Source organism: Phoxinus phoxinus, assembly GCF_949152265.1.
Source record: "Phoxinus phoxinus genome assembly, chromosome: 23".
Classification (NCBI taxonomy): Eukaryota; Metazoa; Chordata; class Actinopteri; order Cypriniformes; family Leuciscidae; genus Phoxinus; species Phoxinus phoxinus.
In genome coordinates, this window is record NC_136898.1 from 7344200 (window position 1) to 7370796 (window position 26597).

The following is a 26597-nucleotide window of genomic DNA, read 5'->3' on the forward strand; positions in this document are numbered from 1 at the left end:
TTTTTCTTTTTCTTTTTTTCTTTTTAATCATACCTTTTTGAATGAGACAAATTGAGAAAATATTCTTAATAAGCTTCCAACATTAGAAAAGGCTACTTTATCAGCTTAATCAGCTACTTTATGAGAACCAATTTCTAATAAATTCTGAATTCATCTAAAAATATGTAAGATTTAAAAATGTATGTATGTATTTTGTTGAAATTATGTCTTATTATTTAGTCTAATCTTAAATATTGAAAAATATATTCTTAATTCGTTTCAAATTCTGAATTTATCTCAAAAATATTTATTTATTTCATATTTTATTTTGTTTAATTTTATGCCTTTTTGAATATGAGAAAAGAATGGCTGCTGCTCTGATTGGCTCTGAATAACCAGACTCTTGTGTGATTGGATGCTTTATCTCAAAAATATTTATTTATTTATTTAATATTTTTATTTTTTATTTTTTTTATGCCTTTTTGAAAATGAGAAAAGAATGGCTGCTGCTCTGATTGGCTCTGAATAACCAGACTCTTGTGTGATTGGATGATTTTTCCACTTCAGTCTGGATGGAGTGCCCTTTCTGATGAGGGACCGCACACTTCGCAGGACCACCGACGTGGACAAACTGTTTCCTGCCCGTCAGGACAGCGACGCCTCGTTCTTTAACTGGACAGAGATTCGCACTCTCAATGCTGGGCTTTGGTTCCTCAGGGTATTCAATTCTATTCCTTTCTCATTTCTGTTGTCTACATTCACTGATGACAAAGATTTTGACGTTATTTGTCCCCTCAGGATGACCCGTACTGGACGGCACAGTACTTTTCAGAGAAGGACCGCAACCGCACGGCCAATCAGACGGTGTGTAGCCTGGCGGAGCTGCTGCGTCTGGCTGCTAGAACCAACCGCTCTGTGATCTTCAGCCTGCGCCGGCCTCCACCCCAGCATCCCCGGCACCAGCTCTGGGTCAGCGATGCACTGAAGGTGATTCAGAGATCCAGCATCCAGCCAGAACAGGTGAGAGCACAACACACACGTGGACATAGACAGCAGTGATATAAGTGACGGAATAATATCAATATTAGACAATAATGGGCAACATGTTCTGAATGAGGCAAATCATTTCAAATAAATTCAAAATTCGAACTAACAATATTTAAGATTTTGTATTTGAATTGTATTTATTTATTTACAGTTTATTGAAATGTTATCTTAATATTTTGTCTAAATCCTAATAAGCTTTTAAAATTCGACCTTTATCATCATTTTTATGAGACAAACAATTTCTAATAAATTCAGAATTTATCTAACATAATTTAAGATTCAACAATATATATTAAACAATATTTGTGTATGTATTTATAATGTTATCCTCATATTTAGTCTAAATCTTAATTAAATATAAGAAAATAAGCTTCTAAAATTAGAAAAGACCTATCATTTTATTAGCCAAATCATTTCTAATAAAATCAGAACTTATATTAAATATTTTTTTCAAAATCTATTTATCATTTTTTTATACAGTTTGTTGAAATGTCTTAATATTTTGTCTAAATCATAAATATTTAGAAAATATTCCTAATAAGCTTCTAACTTTAAAAAATACCTTTATCATCATTTAATGAACATAATTTCTAATAAATTCAGAATTTCTGTAAAAAAAAAAAAAAATTTGTATACAAATATGTAACATTGTATTAAAAATGTAAAAATAAATGTAAAAATAAATGTAAAAAACGATTTATTTATTTGAAATCTTTTTTGAATTTGAAATCGAATTTGTTGAAATCTTGTCTAATAAGTTTTATTAGTCAGTCTACATCTTAAATATTGAGAAAAATATTCTTAATAAGCTTCTAACATTAGAAAAGACCTTTATTAGATACTACTTCATCAGCTGAAAATATATTTGTATTTATTTTTATTTTTTATATATATAGTTTGTTGAAGTTTTGCCTTAATATTCAGTGTAAGTCCTAAATATTGAGATTTTTTTTAAACTAGCTTCTAAGATTATGTAAGAGCTTAATGAGCTCCTGTGTCTGTAGGTGATGTGGACGTCTGACTGGTACAGGAAGAAGGTGCGTGCAGCAGCTCCTCTCCTTCAGCAGACGTCAGATGAGAAACTTCCTGTGTCTGAGCTGAAAGAAAGAGGGATCAGTACTCTGACCCTCCACTACAGCCAGGCCAGAGCTCAGGATATCAGGTACACACAGACACACACACATACACACACACACACACACACACCCGCCTCTCGCTATCTCGATTGAATATCATACTGAAAGCATTTTGCGGTGCAATATAACATCAGATGTTCTCAATGCCTGTTACTCTCGAAAGTTTACTATAGCTATTGCGGTAAAATCATAGGATATTAAATTACTGTTACATTATTATGGGATACAGTTTTTGGAAATATATTAATTTAACATCTACCCTTATTTAATATTATATCCATATTTTAATGGATTTGAATGTATTTAGATAATTGATGCATCTGTATGTTTTGTAGTTTTTTATATATATATATATATATGTATGTATATGTGTGTGTGTGTTTTGAATAGTTATTAATATATATTTTAATGTTTTTAATGTGAGATTTTATTTTTGGTGCATTATCTATTGCTCTATATAATACATTTTATAATAAATTTTATAATTCCATTCATATGAAAATAGAGCATGTGGTTTTGTTCTGTAATACTTTTACTAAGCTTACTTTCTCTCTCTCTCTCTCTCTCTGTGTGTGTGTGTGTGTGTGTATGTGTGTGTGTGTGTGTTGTGAGCAGGCAGTTTTCTGGCAGTAATGTGAGTGTAAACGTGTATACAGTGAACGAGCCGTGGCTCTATTCGCTCATGTGGTGCAGCGGTGTTCAATCTGTCTCCTCTGATGCCCCACACATCCTGAAGAAAGTGCCTAATCCTATCTGGATCATGGTACTGATCTCTCTCTCTCTCTCTCGCCCCCCCCCCCCCCCCCCCCTCTCTCTCTCTCTCTCCCTCCCCCCCCCCCCCCCCCTCTCTCTCTCTCTCTCCCTCTCTCCCTCGCTGAATCTCAATTCACATACGTAAAGCACATTCTGGCCACAGTCAAGCAGGCCCACATTGAACACACAGACCCTGTGCAGTTTTCCCCAGATTAGGAACGCCTGTCATTCATAAAGTCCCACACATCGGCCGCATATTCATTTAATGACTAATTTGATTATGCCGTAAGCTTCCAAGGAGGATGTAGTGAATCTTGGCCCCGTTTAACACATTTTACCATCCAAAAACAACACAGATAATGTTGAAAAAGTCTCTAGATTGAGTCTTGGCATACTTAATATATGATGCAAGACTAGTTATCCACTATTGGGAAATAATGCAACTTAGTTGCATACATTTGCATCAGAAAAATGTCTGTTGAGTCGAGTGTTAGGAAGTGTGGCCAATATCAGCTCCAAGGAGCATGCATACTTATAGAAAATCTCCTTGAAAATAGTACACTATCTAAGAACCTTTTCCATACTATTTTTAGACTGAATATTTAGACATCATTAGACATTTAAAAGGTTTTTTTTTTTTTTTTTTATCATACTCTACTCTTTTATTCTATCCTATTCTGCCTGTAATGTTTTTTCTCCTCATAAGATCTTTTATGTATTTATACTGATATCTAATGGCAGATTGCTGCTATAACATGTTTTGTAGAGTGCAGATGAATATGGCCTGATATGGATCACTTCAGATTTAATCTCTGTGGCGATTGTCATTGGCATTTTCATATTTCAGAAGTAAGTGCATCTCTTTTATCATGTGCTTTGAGGTGTTTCTAAATACTTTTTAGCTTTTGCTGTGTCGGTAAAGGCTTTAATGTGAGATACGTGGATTTCTGCACGAACGCCTGCCTGATTTTCAGAGCAGTCCTCGGCATTAATGTTAGGTTGTTTGTAGTTAGCATGCTTGCTGTAAATCTGCTGGGCGCTTTTCAACTGATGGCTCTGCTCTTTTCTCTTTGGCAATCTACTTTCCCTCCGTTTTCTCGCTGTCCTCTGCTCTTTGCATGCGCCTGTCCTCTGCTGCACGCTGAAATTGCTCAGCTATCACCTGATCAGGTAATGAGGATGAGTATTTTAGGGACAGATTTCTTTGAACATACTGTTTCTTTCCCATCATTTTTCTAATGTGCGTTTACCTAATTTCTTAGCTCTGTTCTTCTCCCCCTTTATCTCATCAAATATCTCAAGATGTGATGCTCAGAACTTTTTGCCACTTTCAGAGCCTCAGAAGTGGGTTTTTGTGACGGTGTGTTGTCGTCTTTTTTCCTCAGGTGGAAAATGAGTGGCATGCGCAGCTACAACCCTGAGCAGATCATGCTAAGCGCTGTAGTGCGTCGGCCGAGCCGTGACGTCAACCTCATGAAGGAGAGACTGATCTTCTCAGGTGAGACTCGTGAGCACAGCTGTGTGGAGATAAACTCTGGCGAGTACAAACGAACACTCTGTGACCTCTGGATTTGGCTGTTACACATTGCCTCCTGGTGGCAGTCATAATGCACTGCCAATATCTGAAATTCATATGCAGATGGTAACAATTAGTTAAACATTAGTTAATGCAATACACATCATCATCTAATAGTTAACAGTTTATAAAATCTTGTAAATCATATATGTATATATTGTGTGTGTGTATGTATTTGTATATATATATATATATATATATATATATATATATATACAGTCATGGCCAAAATTCACCCCTGGTAAATATGATCAAAACTGGCTGTAAAAAATAAATCTGCATTGTTTATCCTTTTGATCTTTCATTCAAAAAATTGCCAAAATTCTAACCTTACATTGAAGCAAGAGAATTGAAAGTGGGGCTAAATCACATTATGAAATAAATGTTTTTCTCCAAAACATGTTGGCCACAATTATTGACACCCTTTTATTAAATACTTTTTGCAACCTCCTTTTGCCAAGATAACAGCTCTGAGTTTTCTCCTATAATGCCGGATGAGTTTGGAGAACACCTGACAAGAGATCAGAGACCATTCCTCCATACAGAATCTCTCCAGATCCTGCAGATTCCCAGATCCATGTTGGTGCTTCTTCTCTTCAGTTCAGCCCACTCATTATATGTAGGGTTCAGGCCAGGGACTGGGATGGCCATTGCAGATCTTGGTTTTGTGCTCAGTGACCCATTTTTGTTTTGATTTTGATATTTGTTTTTGGATCACTGTCCTGTTGGAAGATCCAAACATGGCCCGTTATAAGATTTCTAGCCCCGGCTGTTAGGTTTCGATTTTTTATCTGTTGGTATTTGATCCAATCCATGATGCCATGTATCTGAACAAGATGTCCAGGACCTCTGGGAGAAAATTAGGCCCACAGCAGTAAAGATACAGCAGAGTATTTCATTTTACACATGGGGTACTTTTTTATCCCTGTGTGCACCAAACCCATCTTAAGTGTTTGCTGCCAAAAAAGCTATTTTTTTGGTTCCTCTGTCCATAGAACGTTTGAAAAGTACCTGACACTACTGGCACTTCAAACGGGACGGGTTCTGTGGTCAGATGAAACAAAAAAAAAAGCTTTTTTGGCAGCAAACACTTAAGATGGGTTTGGTGCACACAGGGATAAAAAAGTACCCCATGTGTAAAATGAAATACTCTGCTGTATCTTTACTGCTGTGGGCCTAATTTTCTCCCAGAGGTCCTGGACATCTTGTTCAGATACATGGCATCATGGATTGGATCAAATACCAACAGATAAAAAATCGAAACCTAACAGCCGGGGCTAGAAATCTTATAACGGGCCATGTTTGGATCTTCCAACAGGACAGTGATCCAAAAACAAATATCAAAATCAAAACAAAAATGGGTCACTGAGCACAAAACCAAGATCTGCAATGGCCATCCCAGTCCCTGGCCTGAACCCTACATATGAGTGGGCTGAACTGAAGAGAAGAAGCACCAACATGGATCTGGGAATCTGAAGGATCTGGAGAGATTCTGTGTGGAGGAATGGTCTCTGATCTCTTGTCAGGTGTTCTCCAAACTCATCCGGCATTATAGGAGAAAACTCAGAGCTGTTATCTTGGCAAAAGGAGGTTGCAAATAGTATTTAATAAAAGGGTGCCAATAATTGTGGCCAACGTGTTTTGGAGAAAAACATTTATTTCATAATGTGATTTAGCCCCACTTTCAATTCTCTTGCTTCAATGAAAGGTTAGAATTTTGGCAATTTTTTGAATGAAAGATCAAAAGGATAAACAATGCAGATTTATTTTTTACAGCCAGTTTTGATCATATTTACCAGGGGTGCCAACAATTTTGGCCATGACTGTATATATATAGCCTATATATATTATATATATATATATATATAATACATGTATACAGTTATTAATAAATATAATTTAAATATATACATAAACAACAAAAGCTTATGAAGTAAAAAGCAGTGTATATATATATATTATATATATATATATATATATATATAGATAGATAATTATATTTAAAATGAAAGCTGATATATATATATATATATATATATATATTTATATATATATATATACACACACACACACACACGTATACATGCATGCATACATAAATACATACATGTACATATATATATATATATATATGTACATGTATGTATTTATGTATGCATGCATGTATACGTGTGTGTGTGTGTGTGTGTATATATATATATATATATATATACATACATAAACAACAAAATACGATTATTTGAATGAATAACTTATATAATGTTTATATAGATTATTTATATATATATACATATATATATAAATATAATATATGCAGGTATATACAGTTATTAATACATATAAATAATCTATATATACATAAAAAATAACTAAATAATATTATTTTAAGTAATAACATTTATTTTATTTATATATATATATATATATATATACTTTACTGTTAGTTTATTATACTATAGTCTACTGGAGTTATTACATAAGAAGATGTGGCACATCTGGGCTCTGTGAATGTTTATTCATTTAAATATAGACCTCATATCACCCCCTAGTGGAGAAGTCTGCCCCGTGAGTCTGACTTCTGAGTTCTGTGCTTGTTTCATCCTTCAGAGATCAACAACAGCGTCGGTAGCACTGATGAGCTCTCCGTCTACACCGGAAACGGACTGGACACGTACACACACGAGGACATCATGATGCCCACACGTCATGCAGCGAAACTGTAGTGAAGACTTGAATCCATTTTATGGAATGAACATCTCAAGCTCAAAATCGGTCATTATTTTAGACCGAGTTGCTTTTTTTGAACGCTCTGATGGATGTTTATTTTGAACGGTTTTCGTTGCTTCACAGACTTTCTGAGGAATGTATTCCACTGATTCAGTGTTCTGCTTTAATGCCTTATGTAATGATGTATTTTTTCTGTATAAAGCCGTATTTCAAATGGAGCTGAGTTATTGTGCACTGTAAATTTTAGTGTCCGAACTGTTGAAAGCAGGTAATAAAAGTGTCCTATTATTAATGTTTTTGAAGCACAGACTGAAGAATAATGGATTTAATGTTAAAGCATGCAGAAATCACAGGTTCAGAGATGTTTTGAACCCCAAACTAGCCCGATTGTAAAGCTTGATTGTAGGCTATTTATTTATTTTTTATTTATTTTATTTTTGTAAAAAATAATTTGCTTCCTGATGATTCGTATCTCTTTGCAATAGATTACAATTTCTTCTACAGTGATGTATTGATGTATTTTTAAGTGATTTATTTTGTAATGAAATCTCTTGCGTTGTATTTTTATGAGGTTTTGAAGTGAATTATTATGTTTGAAGAAATTAATCAGTATATCAGATGAATTCAGGTACATTGGGCCAATCATCCTGTACTGCAGTAAAAGAAAAAAGAAAAAAAAAAGCTGAGTACTTTTTAATAGTTGATGGGAGAATCAATTGAACCAATTGCTTGTAAAAAATGATTCACTGTTTCGAAGTGTTTGAAACGACACCTGCTGGTCAGAACAGTGTAACTGCAACAAAAACTCAGGCCAAACATGCATAAAAACAACTTTTACAAACCCATTGCAAATGTTTTATTGAAAGTATAATATAAATCTATCAAACGCAATTAACTAATCGTCTAACAAGTGTCGGTAAAATATCAAGTGTCGGAATAAAAGGTTCATGAAGCAGTGTTTCGAAATCGCCCATCACTACTTTTTAGGGTAGGTTTGTTTACACGACAACGATACTCTTAAATCGGAGAAGTTTTTCCTTTGAGTTTTCCATGTACAGACGACACCATGGTCAAAACGATCCCCATTCACACAGATCCGCGAAAACGACAAAAAAAAGCGATAAAACACTATAGACTGAACACGTTACGCATGTGCACGATGTCATCGTCTTCCGTGATTCACGTTTTTGTTGTTTACGCTTTGAAAAACTTCCACTTTGAAACCCGCCGTTTTCAAAAGTTTGCGTTTTTTTCAGGCACCCAAAACGCCATTGTTGTGTCAATGAACGGCCAAAAATTATACTTTAGCTTTAAAATGTTTACTCTTTGATTTAATGGGCTGTTACCATACTGTCTATGGCTGTTACACAACACCATTTTCAACTAAAAAACGGATTTCTTTTTTTGTTTTTGTTTTCGCCGTTCATTTACACGATCGACCAGCGTCTTCTTGGGATGCCTGAAAACGCAAATTTTTTTATACTTTTTTTATATCGGTTTCCCAGAAAATTATTAATCAGCAAAACTATTTTCAAAATTGATAATGCTAAGAATTGTTTTGTGAACAAAACATATCGTAATGCTTTCTGAACTATCCTTTCACAATAATGGCCTTGCATAACAAATAAATAATATATAAAAATATATTTACATTTCTTTTAATTTCTAATAATATTTCACAATATTACTGTTTTGTACTGTATTTTTAATTAAATTCAGATATGCAGAGAATGTTTTTTTAAATCTTACTGATTTAAAAACCATTTAACGCTAGTGTATAATCATTATATGCATATTCAAAAATTAATCCAAGTTTAACTATTGAATGTGGATTAACTAATGATTAATAAACCATTGTATTTCATATTTGTTAATGTCAATAATGGGAGTTATTGATTATAATGCTTTGATATAGACTTTAGTGAGAACTGTGAGAAAATGTTTTGCCAAACAGTTTTTTCAACACATTTTTTATGGATGTAGTTAGTAAGTGCTCACACTAGATGGCAGCAACCAATCAAGGGTGACACTTGTGAATGACGCAGTGCTTCAGATTATTTCTGATCTCTTTTTAGCATTTCAGTGACACTTTTACTTTCAGGAAGCCACCTACATTAACTGCGTAGATATAGATATAATATACTGATAGCTACCAGTAGCTATGTTGTATATTAATATGACTGGTTATGTAACAGATGAAATTGGTACGATATAAAGAATATTTTTATTGCATAAAATAATGCATTTGTAATCTCAGTAGTTTGTTTTGTCTAGCATGTGCAAGGCAAAGTTTAAATGGTTTACAAGAGCAAAGCTTTACCTCTCTTTCCATATTTACAGAATATTTACATGTCATCTTTAATATCTGTATATCTGTAATATCTTCCTCTCACAGTGTCCATGATGTGAGAGTCCAGTGTCATCAGAGGCAATCCCTGGACCGAAACTCCTTAATGCAAAAGATCTGAAACACAAAGGCTTCTTTACACAGTCAAAAACTCCAGCCAAAATAGGTTGTGGTCAGCGGGTAACAGTTTTTGCACCAACCAGCGGCAGGCGAGGGCAAAAAAAAAAAAAGCATTATGCAGGGCTGTGGTTTATGCTTCTGTTGCATGTGAGCTGAGAGGGGCCAGCTGGGTCTCTGTGTCCTCTTTACTGTTGTCTGAACAGTCCGATCCGATGTAACAGCCTGAGTCTCTGGGACAGTCGTTCAGTTCGACTTTGACTTCTTCAGAGGGAGATTTGGGCTCCTCGTTTGTCTCTCCCAAGCTCTGATTATTATCTGCATCAGAAAAAAAACAAGGCTTTCACAACAAGCTCCCGTCTTGTAGACGCACCGATGTAATGATAATGTCATCGGATGATTGTGCATAAACAGTCATGCATTACTTGGAAGCATGTTGTTATAGCACGCAACACACGCAATGTTTTACTGTGTATTGCAACGTTTGATGCAGTTTGTGAGGTGTGGCTGAATAAGACGGATACCCACACAAACTCACTGCTCAACGCACTTCCTGCCGGGTCTTTCATCACATGCAGACAACTGGCCTCAATGACATTCACTTTTTCCACTAGCATCATTTTTTATTTTATTAGCTACGGTAATAAAATAATAATAATCTGAAACCCCTATTCTAGTCATAGTAAACAATTTAAAGATTTTGTTCAATTTTGCACAAATCAATTTATTAATTTTTTTATTATAAGTATTTTGTAAATAGTTTAGCATTTTAATTATCTATTATCATTTTATTATCCATTTAAATATATTACATATTCTATCTCTCTCTCTCTCTGTATATATATATATATATATTATTTACAAATTTAAATTTAAATATTTAAATTTTTTCTAATATTTTATATTACTAATTTAAATAGATTAAAATATCTTGTTTCATCTAAATGTGTAAATATATTATTTAAAAAATATTTTTAAATGTTTTAAAATATATTTTTGACATTGTTTAAAAACTATTTTTTTTAAATATACTTTTTCTGTGGTTCATTTATTGTCATGACATAATAAACAAAACAATTTTATTAAAATATTCAGTTATTTTGTAAAAATATTGATTCAATATTTTATATTATTCATTTAAATATATTAAATATATATTATTTAATAATATCTTATTTATTTAAATATATAGTATTTAATTTAAAATATATATTAAAAACATTTTTAAATGTATTTTATCTCATCTTTGTTTTGTGTTCAATTTTTATGTCACCACAGTTCTCATACACCGGGGTGGAAGAAACTAGATTTTTATCTGGGGGGAAAATGTGTGAAAACTTGAGCTTTCTGCCTGTCGCTTTACCATTGTGGCTTTGATGAGGTTTGTTTTTGAGCTTCTGAAACGATCAGAGCGCTGAGGAGCTCATCCTACGTCAGCGCTTTAACTGTGAGAGCTTTTATATAAAAGTGAAAATTAAACAACAAAGATAGTATCATTTATGTGCATTTTCCTGACATTTTATGAAACCTTTTTATGACTTTGATGTTCAACCACTTACATTCAGTGTCCTGCAGGCTTTCTGCCGCTGCTAGCAGCAGGTGTCTGTGTTCGGGGTCGGTCACATTCAGCTCTAAGAGATGCTGCTCCTTTAAATCCCGAAGATCGTCCACCGTCTGATACCCGTTCAACAGCAGAGATGAAATGTGCTCCTGCAGTAACAATTTTGTCTGTTAAAATACCACCAACTTTCATAAACTTCACAGATAATACATAACATCCTGTTTATGAGATCTTTGAAAGAGAATCTAACAAGCTAATGGATGTTTTTGGATCTGAATGGTGCATGTTGATCTTCAGATACAGTATTTAGTTGTACAGTTTAAGCACCTCCAGATTGAGTCTTTCCAGAAATTCCTGAAGGGTTTTGGGTCGAGGTCTTCTGCTCCTCCGGTGAGAGCGAATCCTCGGTTCCGGCACGCTTTCCTCCACCAGAATGTCAATGTAAATGAACTTAAAGTTTCCCACTTTACCGTTCAGCATCCCAGTCCAGATTCCCATAGCAGGTTTACTGATGATCTCAATCACATCTCCCACCTTACAAATGAAAAATAATACATAATGAACAAAATGCAAACTATCAATCAAAGTTTGTTTCTTGTCATCTCAGGGTGTTTTTACCTTGAGTTTTTAGAGAGTCTGTGTCATACAGACTGGGAACAAAGTCAGAAATAATTCTAATATGCTGATTTGGTGCTCAAGAAACATTAATATCAATGTGGAAAACAGTTGTGTTGCTTAATACTTTTGTGGAAACTATAATACATGTTTTTCAGGATTCATTAGTGAACAGAACGTTCAAAAGAAACTCATCAAAACATTTTGTATTGAGTTAGCACTTCTGAGTTGAGTTTGTTTCTTGTCGCTTAACATCTCGGGTTGGTTTTTACCTTGAGTTTGAGAGACTCTGTGTCATACGGACTGGGAACAAAGTCGGTGTGGACCTTGGCTCTCCCGCAAAACTGGCCTGTATAGGGCACATCTTCTTCTAAACGCAGGCTGTCCCTGTTACTATAACCCTCAGAGCTGCTGGTCACACCACCTAAAACACCAGGAAATGCAAAAACAACCAATGAAACACAAACCACATGGCTGAAATGTCAAGAGCACATCTGCGCCAAAATGCCAAATCAGCAAAGTCCTGTGGCAGCTCTGTTCTACTTTTTAAAATGCATATGCTCCAATAATAAGTGATCTACTGGTTGTAGAAGATCAGCTTACTAGATGAGCTCTGGCCGCTGTGCAAACTGAACAAACTCTCCACCGAGTTACTGGAGTGGTTGCAGCCTTTGGCCATCGTACCGTCCACAACATCAGCCGCCGCAGCTTCATTGTCCTCGCCCTGTGAAAAACATCAACTGTGTTCGTGAGCAGAGAACAACTCAGGTAAGAGTCCCAACCAAAAGCTGATACGTGACAGGTCTTCAGGTACAAAGTCAGGTCGTGCAAGGCCACGGGCCGCTCGAGGGAGCAAAGTCTTTAATCCGCGAGAGCTGCAATGCCGTTTTTACCTCAGACATGGAAGCTGCATGTAATCCACCCACACAAGCTCCCCAGAAGCTCTTTATAGTATAGCGGCAAATAAAGACTGATTCATGAACAAGTTTTAAATAAATGAGAAAACTACAGAGATGCTGTGCGTTCTTGTTTTTTCTGCTTTGATACCGCAGACTCACACTGTTTACACAAGATAAATATAGTAGGAGAAACTTTCAAGGTCTGCAAAGAACTCTTCACTCTGTCATTTGTTGATGTTATAAAATTGTTTTAAACCCAAACGGACAAAAAAAAAAAGCTAATTTGCACCTACACAATAATTAAGTCTTCTTGATGAGGACATTTTCAGCGGATCTAAGGAAGATTTTAAGAGATTAACATCTTAAAAGTTGGTCTTTTCCTCACATGAAATCTACTGTATGACTCTGAACACTTGGAATATAACATGCAGGTCATACACTACTTTTATGGTACTTTTTATGGATCTCAACAGCCCCAGACCCTATTATATAAAAGAGCACTTTGGACATTTTACTAATTATTTGTGCTGAAAAGTTTGTTGAACTACCTAGAAGTCAATTCACTGAACAACCTATGATAAAACATCAAGTTCTCAAAAAGAACTCAAGAAACAAATGCTATAGAAAAAAAGTTATTGATAAGAAGAGCGTTCTTTGCTGAACCTAAATAACCTATATTTTTAAGAGTGTAACAACGCGGCTGGTAAGTTTTGATGTTGTTTTAAAGGTTAAAAGGTGCTGAACTGTTTATCAAGCGCTCACCGTTTCCTCTGACAGGGCTTTTGTGTATTTCCGGCCCATTTTTTTACGCATGGTCAGCGAGATGTTCTTCATCTTCTTCCCGAGACCTCCTGATTTACTGGGATCCACCTCAGCTGCTTCCACAGGCTATATACACAGACATGCATGAAGTTCAGTATCAGTACAAGACCCTTTTTTACAGTTTTTTATATGTGCATTATTAAAAAGAGAAACACTCACCAAACTTTCTCCCTTATCTTCTGCCTTGACCTGGGTGGCCTGCTGTCTGTCAAAAATCCCAAAACTGGTGGATCGCTGAAACACAATGAATTAAATAAGTTAATGGTGGTCTGTGGCTGTGAACAGTCTTGATTGTGTCTTTGATTATGGACACAGAATGGTCACAGAAGAGATGGCCAACAAAGTGACAGTTTCTCATGGAATAGAAGAGGTCAAAACAGAATAACAAACTGTTAAGCGAGCGAACTGTTAGTACTTGCGTAATGCCTCCTTTCACCATAATAGATGGACAAACTGTTTGTTTCTGGAAAAAAATACGTTTTTACCTTGGGTTTGTTCCTTGATTTGTCAGAGACATTGGATGGTTTCCTTTGAAGCATTGTGTCAATTGTGTCAAATGTTTTTCTCTTAAGTTTCCCTGACAGAAAGCAGCTCAACTCTTATTGAAGACACCAGCGCTGGCCTGAAGCAGCTCACACACGCAGTCGAGTCTAAACACACTTCCTCAACCGCACACAGGATGTGAGTGTCTACTCTGACAACTCTAATCAGTGACTTTAAAGCATCTCTTCAAGAGAAAATAACGTGGGCTCATTAACATCAACAGTGTTTCATAACACAGCATGGGATTAAAGATAGTCTGATGCAATGTGTATGTAATATGTATAAATAAGAAATCACTGTAACTTAGAGTTTAGGTTATCATCAATTAATTAATATGTACGCTACCATTAACAAAGTGGGTCAGTAAGATTTTTTGAAAGTCCCTTATGCTCCAGTTGCATTTATTTGATCAAAATACAGTAAAAACAGTAATATTGTGAAATATTATTACAATTTAAAATAACTTGTATGATTTAATAATTGTATTTGTCAGAAATCATTCTAATATGCTGATTTAATACTCAAGAAACATTTCAATCAATGTTGAAAACAGTTGTGCTGCTTCATATTTGTATGGAAACCATGATAAATTTTTTTCAGGATTACTTTTGATGAATAGGCCACATTTATTGGAAATAGAAATAGTTTGTAACATTTTAAATGTCTTTAATGTTCCCTTTGATCAATGTCAATCCTCGATAAATTAAATAATTAATTTCTAAAAACAAAAATTACCTCAAACTTTTGAACAGTAGTGCATATTACATTAAGAATATATATATATTATTTTATACATAAAATATGTGATATTAAATATTATTGTCACAAACATTCAGTTATTTTGATATTAATTTCTTTTTTCTTTTTTTTCTTTGTGTTTTCTCACTCACATGTTCTCCTTTGTTTAGTTTCCCGCCACTTATTAGTTACTGTGGAGATTCACTAATCATTACAGGTGTTTGTCATTATTTCCCTCATTTGCTTTGTATTTAAGTTGCAGTCTTTTCAGTGTTCATTTGTCTGGTCACATTTGCATAGTGGTTGGTTTTGCTGGATCTTAGCACAGCATTTGACACAATTGATTAATTGAACATCTAAGGCAGCATGTGGGCATCCAAGAACTTCACTAAGTTGGTTTGCCTCTTATCCTCAAAATAGAACCTTTTCTGTTAAAATTGGAAGTTTCTTGTCATCTATAGCTTCTATTACCTTTGGGGTCCCTCAAGGTTCCATTTTGGGACCAGTGTTACTTTATTATATTTATATACCAGAGATATATACTTCCCTCTTGGCTCTATTTTTAAGAAATACAGTATTTTGTATAATTTTTATGCTGATAACACCCAGTATTTGCCTATAAAGTCTGGAGATGATAAATCCATTAAATTAATGTCTAATGTAATGTCTAATGTCTAAACATGTAAAATGCTGGAATGAATAATAACTTTCTCCAGTTAAATGAGAAAAATACATAAATTATCATATTTGGCCCTAGTAGCTGTGCAAATAACGAGTCTAGGGCCTCTGTTTGCCATACAATCTGCATACTTATGTCAAGAATCTGAGATTTATTTTTGACACAAAGTTAAAGTTCAAATTCAGACAAATCAATTCAGTTGTGATGAATAGTTTCTTTTAACTGTGAAATATTGCTAAACTTAAATCTGTCTTATCTTTCAGTGATCTGGAGAAAGTAATCCATGCTTTTATTTCTTCACGTCTTGATTACTGCAATGCTTTGTACCCGGGTGTAAGTCAGTCCTCGCTGTCACGTCTTCGGCAGGAACAAAATGCGGCAGAAAGGTTGTTGACAAACACAAGAAAGAGGGATAATATATCCCTTATTCTGGCTACCAGTTCATTTTAGGATAATTAAGTACAAGGTACTTTTGTATACTTTTAAAGCCCTGCACAGACTGGCACCAAAATATGTTCCTCAGTCACGCTTAAAAGGCTTTATCAATGTCTGTCAGATCCTCTACTGTTGTAAACATGTTTAAAACCCGTCTTAAGATGTATTTGTTTGAGCCTTTTGCTACTTTGTAAGTACAATTAGATTTGGATTAGATGCATTTATATATATTTTTCTCCTTCTCTTTTTTTCTCATTTCTTTTTATCCCTTCCTTTATTTGTATTTTATTGTATTTTATCTTATCCCTTTGAAATTGTACAGCACTTTGGTACATTCAGTGTTTTGATTGAATAATTTATTGATTGATTGATTGATTGATTGGATTAACACAGTCAGTTAAATGTTATCTATTGTTCTTTTGTGTCTTCAACAGAAAGTGCAGTTCTGATCAGTTTCTCACCAGGGTGTCCGGCATATCCAGGTCCATGACGGAGTGGGTGATCCATCTGGCTTGCTGGTCTCTTTTGTAGGGGTCCAATCGGTGAAAGAGCTCCTCGTATTTATCCCAGTCTGTGTCTCTGGGGAGGGTGAAGTTGAAGTTATACATGACCTGTTCAGCCGTTGACCTGTGGCAGGTGTGTGTGGATGTGTCCCACGCTGGTGAATACGCCACGGGACTCCAGTATTCCTGAAAGAGCCCTGGACTCCAGGAACCCTCTGTTTCTGTTGTTTCCACATTCTTTTCCTGTTGGGATTGAGGTGGTTGTCTTGTGGGCTTCTTCTCAGCTTTTTTGGTCAGACTGATGCAGGTTATGACAGGACTGTGGTCTTTGCCATTGGATTCTGTCAAATGACCTGAAGGAAGTAACATAGATTATGCAGCTTTTGTATTATTTTTTAGTTCACATTAAAAAGAATGTTTTTAGGTTTCTCACCACCAGGTTCTGTGTTGTTCCTTGACTCCTCCGTGACACTTTGACCGCCCTTTTTCACTCCTACCAGTTTCTGGATTTTCTTCAGCTTTCCTTGCGTCTCGTCCTCGCCCTCTGACCTCCTGGTCTGAAATAAAGTGACATTGGGTGATTACAGCACGCGAGGGAGATCAGAGATGCTCCTTACAGCTGACCTCCCTCAATCTGCCTCAAGATCAACACATGAAATTCCATAAACTGCAGGGGCTTCTGGGTAATACTAACGCTCTGTGCTTAGGCTCTGACCTTATTAGAAGCCTTTCACAGATGTGCATTTACTGACTTGTCATTTGAGTTCCTCATAATCTGACCTCTATTTCAATGAAAAACATTTTTCTTTCTTTCAAGCTAACAAATATATGTTATACTTAATTTTAAGGTGGCGTAGTAACATTGTACAATTAAGCACCGAGTAATATTACGGTAATTAACCACATGTACTTGCTATAGAGTTACGGTTAGGGTTTGTTACTTGTAATTATGCATAATCTACTGTTGTTACTATAGTAAGTACATGTATTGATTATGGAAACATTAAAGGGAACATTCCATTTAATAATTTTGCAAACATTATATGGGAATGTTTCTTTTGAATGTTCTCTGAATGTTCTGAAACAAGTGACAACACTTGAAAAACGTTAGACGAACATCCAACTAAAATGTTTCAGAAAAAATGTTCCGAGAACATTATTAAAGACCAGATAACTCTGAACGAACATTCTATTAACGTTACTGAAAGAACGTTTGTTCGTAACTTTGAGAGAACCTTACAAGAACGTTAGCTAAATTTCTGATAATGTTCCTTGTTTTTTTTTTTTTACTCTAATTACAATTTGATTATCTTTTCATAATGTCAGATGCCATAAGCAGGCCCAAGCTAGGTCTGTGCCCACAGATTTCTACATATCCTTTACATCTTATGTGTTTGTTTATTTAAAAATGTTGTAGGGATGCACATTATATCAGTACCATATCAGTTAACAATCTTTGTACTGGTCGATTATAAATATTAATTGTGCATGCTCATTTTCCCTATTTTTACATTTAGATTACCTCAGCCGTTATCTAATGCTCACCTAAAGTTCAAAATAATACTGTACATTATAATGTTGGGTGATACTTCAATTCAGCCTAAATGTTGCATTTAAAATTATTAATTTTTGTTTTTAGTGTTTTAGTTTTTTAAAGTAATATGGAATTGTAGTATTGGTCACTTTTTAATTTGAAATTATTCATTTTAGTTTATAATGTTTTATTTTAAATTTATTTAAACAAAATAGTATATAATTATAATCTTGGCCACTTTTTTTAATTGATCAGTTTTCTGCCATAAAATAAATATTTACCAGCTTATCATATTGTGCATCATTTTAATATTGGTGCATCTATAATATTTTGGTTCATTTGACTTAAGTAGTACTTCCTTAAGCTTTATTTTACCATGTTTAAATCATTATGCATTATTTTGCATATTTTTCCTCAAAATTAGAATGGAAAATATAAAAATTCTGGGCCGAATGATAAGTGAAGGCAGTGACAGTACCAAAAAAAATCATAAAAGACATTTTGTTCACAACAAAGTGCATTGACTGTTAAAAAGTTCAAGGTTCGAAGCAGTTGTCAAGAGAAGAAACTCACCAAGTCTTGCTGTCTGCCTTCAAAGTTTTCTCTATTGGGATTCCAGGCTTCAAAATTCACACCCTGTGAATAAAACACCAATGCTGAATTCATTTGAGAGTGATATTCTCTTCATGTAGAAATCTCAGGTATGACATTGAAAGAATGATAAAAGTGCAATATTACACAGATGAATGACTCGCATTAGTGTAATGGAGAATTTAATCACAGAGGAATTTATCCTGTATTATCGAGAGACACATTTTCTGGATGCCACTCTTAAATTAATATTTGATGTTTTTTCACATGAAAGTGAAATTGTGGGATATTTTTTCTGTGTTGCTGCTGTGATTTACCTGGACCGAAGGATTTTTAACAGTTTTCTCAGAATTCCCCCGCTCCTCTTTCCCTTCTCTTGTGAGTTTTGACCGCTGGTGATCTTTGACCGTCTCTAGATTAAAACACAACACAATTTAACTCAAGCCCTGGATTTATGACAATTCAGACTTTAGATTTAGATGGAAACTTGTGAAGTCTGGGAAAAAGAGTGTGACCCTGATCACATTTTATCTGACTGTCAGTGAATCAGTCTGAGCCCAAATCAAATCCTCTGTTTCACATGGGCTTTTGGAATTGCTTTGTGTCGTCACTGATCTAATCCACTAAGACTGTTTGACACACACGACTTTCTCTGACCCCTAGCCCACCCTACTTCCTCGGCTAACACACACACACACACACACACACACACACACACACACACACACACACACACACACACACACACACACACACACACACACACACACTACAGCATCTTTAGACCTCTTACCCATGTTCGAATGGTTCTTGCCGTGTACAAAGGCATCTTTTTTCCTGGTGGACGGCCAGTGCGCATCAGACTCTGTATGATCTGTCAGAGATAATAACGGGTTATTTTAAGAGCAAAACATGGAAGGCAAATGAAATAGTGTTATTGAGAGACGCTGCGGCCAAGTAGGTCAGCGGGACCGGCGTTTGGTTAACAGTGCTCAAAAATATACAGCAGAAAAGCTTTGCTGCAATTCAGTGGGTCAAACGCAAAAATCAGTTCTTTTTTTTTTTTAAAGTTCAATCCTTAATCCTGAAACAAAGCAAAAATTCAGACAAAGATAAAGCTTAATGCAACGGATCCAGACAGATGAAGTTCTGGATGAAATAACTGACCCTCGAATTATGAATTTGACAGACCTTTAAACTCTATTACAATTTGTTCTATGACCAGCAGCAGAATTATTAGTACTGTAGTTTTAGTCATGTGGTTTACGTTAGATTATACTGAAGATCTTAATGAACTGTGAGTAAAATCAGCCAGGAATTCTGGGTATACATTCAATTTTAAAACAAGTAGACAAACCTGTAGTCTCATCTTCAGATGTCGATAGTATTTGGGACCTGTTATGTGAATAAGAAAATGCATATGATTAATAAATAAATATATAAATATTACACATAATAATTTACATATATATATATATAATAACAACAATACATGAATGAATTATGCAAAATAATATACTATATAATATAATAAATGTTTTACTATTTATTTTTAGACATTTATTTTATTGATAAATGAAGTTTATTTTCAGTTTAGAAAACTTTGTTGTAGTAGCCTCGGCCTGTTTTCTAGCCTAGGTTTCATTTAGAGTGCTCGTGAGAGGAATGAGTACAAATCCCAAACTTATTGTTTTTATGGTCAACGAACATAATCATAACTCACAAAAGTTGATGTTTAGAAGGCTGCCATCGGGAAAAACAGCAGATACCGGAATAAAAACAGGCTATATAATTGTTACTCGCCAGTTCAAGCTAATAAATCAGCTGGTGCTTTTTTCAAAGCTTAAGAAGACAGTGACACTACAGGCTCTTGTCAGGTAAACATACCAATCTTAAATACGATTCTTTTTTCTTTCTTTTTTTGTCGGCTACTTAGAAATAGAACTAGCAAATCGACATTCGTTTTGTGAATGAATCACTGTTAGTTAAATTCCAATGAATTGTTCATACGGGTAGCCAAACGGCCTAAATAAGTTCCAGTTCAATTTGTATCATTTGGATCAGAATCAGAACTAGCAAATCAATGTCTATTTCGTCAATGACTCGGATCTTTGAGATGAAACAGTGTGAGCGAAATTGTCCAAATCTGTTCACGATTCAGTGTGAATCACTTGATTAGTTTTCTCAGTTTTTATTCACTGGTATTCAGTATCCAGTTTTACAGGGGGTTTTCTGTATTACATTACTTATTCTGATCAAAACTACATTAAAGGCAGATCATGACCAGTATGTGATGCTGTAAGGGACAAATCTGACTGGTTTAAACAGGTGGGTTAGAACAGTAACTAAACCCCTCACACTTGTTTCAATTAATATAATCCTAATCCAGCTCTCTCATTCTTTCATGAAACACAGCATACAGCGCGTCATGATCTAATTGGTGGCCCTGGCCACACTGACGGTAACTATTTCAGAGAAGAGAGATGTTAATGTTATCATTCCCATAACAGACGTATTGTTTTGAGAAATGCATTACTATCAATTGTATTACTTCATTTAATTAAACTTCCCATAACTGTGAAATTATTTTCATTTTCTATAAACGTATACTATTTGTACAGGAATAATTGTACAAGTATCATTAACAGACCAAAAGATCCAGAACTTACTTTCTCTTTGCCTTTTCCAATGTCTTATTTTCCTGAGTCTTCCTTGTGTGAGTCTCTGGAAGCTTCTGGAATGAGAGACAAGAACATATTTAGTGTCTGTCTTCATTTTGATTCAGATATAGTCATATATGATACATCAAATGAGCATCAGCTCATCTGTATAAAAAGTATGGGGGGAAAAAAGCCGGGATTTTGGTAATTTCCTAATGAGTGTGACCTGCTGTACCCCACACACGTCACTCACAGATTAATCAGCGGTTATAGGTGGCAGCACTTTTGCTTATTAATATTGTCCTCAATGTCACATTCAACATAACTGTAGAGTCTCATGAAATAGCATGTGAATTCCCTTGCGATTCTAGGCACGTGCGGATGAACCAACCATGGCGATGCAGGGCTCGGATCCACTCCACACGCCCATGTTCTTCGCAGAGTTTGGGCTGGGTGGCCTTCTGGGTAATGAGTCTTGACTGTTCAGGCCAATCTGGGCTGGTTCGTACAGGCTGTCCGTAGAGCCATCCTAGACCGAACACAGAATAAGAATAGTAAGAAAGACATTATATAAGAAATAAGAGGCTTGCTAGCTACGAACATGAATCACAGTAGTAACCTGAGTGGAAATACCTCCAAAATGTCAAATATTTTACCTTTAAAACATTCACTAAGGTTAAGGAGGTTATATATGACAGGTAAAAGGAGATGAATCAGTATTCTTATTGAAAGAAGAGACATTGTTATCTATCTGAGCAAAAATCTATTCTTGTAGTTTGTTATGCTTTTCTCTATTTTTATATTATTCCTTGATTGATAATATTTTTCATTTGTATTCACACGTTTTTACTGGTTGATTGTATTTATTAAAAATTGTATTGTATTAAATCATTTACTGGATATAGGCCTACACACATATCATTTTTACAAACACACACATACCCACAAACAAATACACACAGCCTAACCCTAAACCTGCCCATCAGAGAAAACTTTCTGCACTTTTACATTTTAAAAAACATAATTTGGTGATTTATAAACTGGTTTTCTCATGGGGACCGAGACATTTCCGCACACGAAGGATTTCGGATATTACCATCTTTGTGGGGACATTTTGTCCTCATTATCTAGGGTTTACCTGAACAAGCGCATGGCTTTCCTGAGGTGACATTGTTTCAGCTGTTTTATCGTCTTTCTTGGGTTGAAACGCTGATTGAACGATTACATGAGACGTGATACATTTCAGTAAGTTGTACTGTTTATTTCAACATTCCTTCTGATGTTTTTTTCATGTTTCTTTCGTGCTGTAACTAGTAGTAAAGAGTAAGAGATCGTTCACACATCACATGCTGCTTGAACTGAGGCGCTACAGCGATCTGTCACGCCACATTAAAGAGCGCCAAAACCACAGTTAATTATTGTTTGAATTTCGTTATAAAATTGACAGATTTTAAAAGCTGAGACTTAATTGTTACATATAAAAAGAAACCTACTCTGTCCTGTCTGTCAGCGCGTTGATGATGTCCTCAATGTACTTTTTACTGAGTGAGAAAATGGACGTGTGGCCCAAGAACAGTTTCATCTGCAGAGTCTGAATGCATGCGAATTGGTGGTATCCCTGCATATAATACCTTTAAGCATCTATTTTATTTTATGAATGTATGCAGCCTGTAGGCTATATATAATATATATATGTAATAATTATTATTATATATAATATAATGATTATTTAGGCCTATCTATAATATACCATTTATGTAATTATTTAGAAAAAAAAAAGTTAAATAATGGTTTTTTACTTTATAATACAAAAAGTACCATTGTAAATAGTAATATATATATACATATAAAAAATGTTTCTACTTTAAATTTTTTAATTATTATTAATATTATTATTATTAGACATGTTTAAACTGTATAATATATATTTCTATAGTTTATTTTTTATTTTATAACATTTTTACAATATGGCTGCCTTTAAACAATTTTCAAGATGCAGATGTGTAGCTAAAAGTCTTGCTCTATGATTTTTAGATCTGCACTCTGTGAAAACGAAGTATGGATTGTCCAGAGACTTCTCTCACACATGTTCAGGAGCTGCAGGTTGTTGTTGGATGGATGTATCTGGATTCAGGGGATGCAGGACCGTCAGAGCTGTAGTATTCCTGATCCATGAATAGGACATTTTCCTCTATGCTGATCCGTGATCTGCTGTAAGAAGCTCTCTGTCTCACGGTAATCCTCACCTCCGCTCAACATGCCCAATCCCAGCCAAATCTATCCCACTTTCTCTAGCCTTAAGACAATATCATGATATCTACATCGAAAACAAGCATTTTAGCAGCTTTATCTGGGAAATATTGGTTTGTAGTATAAAAGTATGTTGGAAAATCAACACTTGAATATACTAAACCATTTATATTATACAAAAGTACAAGGACCATATCATAAACCAACAGCAATGGAATCAATGATCTAATCTTGTTTTTTTACCGGCAGAGACGCAGATAATCAGTTCAATCTGATGTCAGTGTCATTTTGAATCAATTCGGATCATTAGATGGCAACCTCTCATTTCTTTGAATCTTCTAGAATAACTGATGAATCACTCCTGATAAAAAAAACTGAGTCTATATCCTGCTGTCAGTATAAATGAGCAAACAAGGAAGCGTTCTCTTACCAGAGTGAAGCAGAAGAGGTTCATTGTCCAAGTTTTCGTCTGTGTCCTTGCAGTTTCACACACTTTTATCGGAGAGGGGCATGTGTGTGAGTGTGTATGTGTGTGAGCTCCCACACACAAAGAGAGCTGGGATTGAGTGGCTGTTGGGCTGTCTGTGGCCTGACAGATTATTGCAAGTTGAAAATCCCTCCCATAATCCAATAGCGGCAATGGCCGTCACTGTGCCCCGTCCCTGCCTGTTAATGAGCTGCAAATACCCACCACCTTCCTTCACAAAAACAAATGTGCTGCCCATGTGCCATGAGCATGTGCATGATTTCAGTTTTGTTTTTAGTTGTATTAATCAAGTAATGACAAGTGAGAACAAAGTGAATTTGGCCTACAAAAAAAGTACTGGTAAAACCATGGTATTTTGACATACCATTGGTTTTTACTTTTATATTCAAAACAACTTAAAAGTACAAAAAACTAAATATTATCATGGTAAAAAGTACCCCAAAAAATGGAGTGCTGGTACTACATGTCCATAACATTGTGGTAATACAGTGGTACTCGACTTCCTACGACTCTTGTTGTTTTAATTGCAAGACATTAGTTGGTCAGGATTAGACCAATGACCAGCAGCTCTATTTTTGACCATGGACTTAAAGTGCTTTTCTTATGCTCATCCTGGAAAAGTTTCAAGGTTAGTCGGTCACAGAGATTCTGTTCAGAATGAAATAGAGAAAGTGAGTGGCTAAAGACTATTTTGAACTGGAATTGTTTCCTGGACATGCAGGTTTTCAACTACTTGAAATATGTACAATATGAACACGAAATCTCTGGACACATGATAACTTGTCTGGCCACAGACAAAAACAGCTGAGGCTGAAAGACAGTTTCCTGCTCGAGTGTGAACAAGGTCAGAGAGGTGTTTGTGGTAAATATGCCTTTTCATAGGTTGTTGAGTCCCAGAGTAGTGTTGTTGACAGTTCATTGGATTTTTTATCTGTTAGCGCCCCCTTCTGGTTGAAGGGTAACATAAAATAATATTATTTTATTAAATAAAAAATATATAAATAGCATTTAATTTAATGACATTTTATGTATGCATTTATGAAGGTTATTTAGATGTTACAAAGTAAAATATTATATATGAAATTAATATAAAATCGAATTAATACCAGCAGTTACAGTAAAATCATAATACTTACATGATCTCTTCCTGTTCTAAGGAGATTTTTATCCCAAAGGCCAGACTTTCCATTTGAAAATGTATCATTAGAATTTTATTATATATATATATATTTGCATAAAAACATGACATTTACTGCGTTTAAACCCATGAATAAACGATTCAATTTCATTGTGTGAAAATCAGTTTAATAAATTACGACTGACTATCAAATGTGACGTCGTTGCTCGAGCGACTAGCCTCGGTAGACTAAAGCTTTTTTGAAGATCCCAAAATGAAATGTGAAACAAGTGAGGGGTGATTAAGGTAGGCTATGTCACCTTTGAATATAATATTTGATTTTCCAGTTAAGATATTATTTTGTCAAGTTACACAAAAAGTGTGAAAATATTACCGAGCTGTGTTTGTTTAGGATAAATAAAATGCTAGTTATGAAATTAGCCACAGACAGACACATGAATATGCTGTATTTCCCCCCAAATGCTTAAAATGTTATCTACCATAGATATCAATATTATTTCCACCACAGAATGTTGTGATTTTGGCGGAAACGATGTTTACCATGGTAAATGTTACATGGTCTCCATTTGAGACCAGTGTGGTTTTAATAACGTAAAATTTTTTCAGGGCTGAGCCTTTCAAATTCTTTGCAAATCAAAATATTAATCCAACAAGCAACAAATTGTGCACCAGCACATGCAAAACTGGTAGTCAAAAGTTGAGTTTTTCTTTATCTTGTTTTTTATACTCTTCCCCACTTGAGGTCGTTGTTGCTCCAACTATAATTTTAACATTCGAGCACAACCACTGTTTTCAAAGTTTTGCATGCGTGGAGCATGTTACGTTATGTCATGGTAATAATTGCTTTTGATAAGTTAGGATAATATAGTGGTACGGCTTATTAAATAGTTTTTGGCCATTATTTAGACAATATGAAACCGTAGGTCCCCTGGTCAAATCTCTCCACCAGAGCAGAGCTGATCTGAGAGGTGGCGAGTGAGTGAGACAGGTGAACGAGGGAAGTGGATCTCTGGAGTTTGATAAATGCGAACAGACCCCAGAGCCACAGATGATGTGTAGAGCCGCCACGGCATTGATTTTGTCTGTCCTTGTTCAGAATTCGTAAATTGTTCAGTCTGGCCTTTGCTTTTCACATTAGCCCTAGCCTTGACTCAGATCTGAACCGAAGAAGCTTGTTTGTCTCAGATTGTCTCTCGGATGATGAAGAGATGTTCACTATATTTTTTTTTAAAGAAAGGTGATCTAATAACAACATATATGATTATGGTTTATCTCTCAGGACCCTGATTTTACTTCCCATTTAAAGGGATAGTTCACCCAAAAATGAAAATTCTGTCATTAATTACTCACCCTCATTCAGTTCCAAACCCATAAGACTTCTGTTCATGTTTGCAACACAAATGAAAATCTTGTTGATGAAATCTTTCTGTGCCTCCATTGAAAGCTTGAAATCTATATGA

At 35.1% G+C, this 26597-nt stretch overlaps 2 protein-coding genes across 8 annotated transcripts in view; one reads left to right on the plus strand and one right to left on the minus strand.

Moving 5' to 3' along the window:
• The window catches only part of gdpd5a (glycerophosphodiester phosphodiesterase domain containing 5a), a 28529-nt gene extending 19254 nt beyond the window's left edge, over nt 1–9275 (plus strand). For 2 of the 5 annotated variants that reach the window (XM_079598976.1, XM_079598975.1), the window contains exons 10-17: nt 547–697; nt 778–999; nt 2031–2188; nt 2778–2925; nt 3682–3764; nt 4071–4085; nt 4301–4413; nt 7099–9275. In XM_079598976.1, coding sequence (XP_079455102.1) covers nt 547–697; nt 778–999; nt 2031–2188; nt 2778–2925; nt 3682–3764; nt 4071–4085; nt 4301–4413; nt 7099–7214 — 1006 coding nt within the window. In that variant the 3' untranslated portion in view covers nt 7215–9275. Of the gene's footprint in view, nt 1–546; nt 698–777; nt 1000–2030; nt 2189–2777; nt 2926–3681; nt 3787–4070; nt 4086–4300; nt 4414–7098 lie in introns of all 5 variants that reach the window. The other 3 variants (XR_013796068.1, XM_079598977.1, XR_013796069.1) reach the window with 3 other exon arrangements.
• Nucleotides 9276–9423: 148 nt separating this feature from the next.
• On the minus strand, nt 9424–24527 carry samsn1b (SAM domain, SH3 domain and nuclear localisation signals 1b). 3 transcript variants are annotated; one of them, XM_079598972.1, is made up of 16 exons: nt 23943–24527; nt 21654–21791; nt 21272–21336; nt 19960–19997; nt 19396–19476; nt 18920–19014; nt 18585–18647; nt 16911–17034; nt 16436–16830; nt 13739–13813; nt 13520–13645; nt 12462–12582; nt 12131–12282; nt 11571–11777; nt 11242–11392; nt 9424–10000 (listed from the first exon to the last, which is right to left on the minus strand). In XM_079598972.1, exons 1-16 carry the CDS (start codon nt 23964–23966, stop codon nt 9816–9818), a joined length of 2040 nt encoding a protein of 679 aa, XP_079455098.1. In that variant the 5' UTR covers nt 23967–24527; the 3' UTR covers nt 9424–9815. The 3 variants fall into 3 exon arrangements, with proteins under 3 accessions (XP_079455098.1, XP_079455099.1, XP_079455100.1); XM_079598973.1 differs by lacking the exon at nt 23943–24527 and adding an exon at nt 22756–22870; XM_079598974.1 differs by lacking the exons at nt 16436–16830; nt 16911–17034; nt 18585–18647; ... (4 more) ...; nt 21654–21791; nt 23943–24527 and adding an exon at nt 14065–14473.
• Between the last annotated feature and the right edge of the window lie 2070 nt (nt 24528–26597).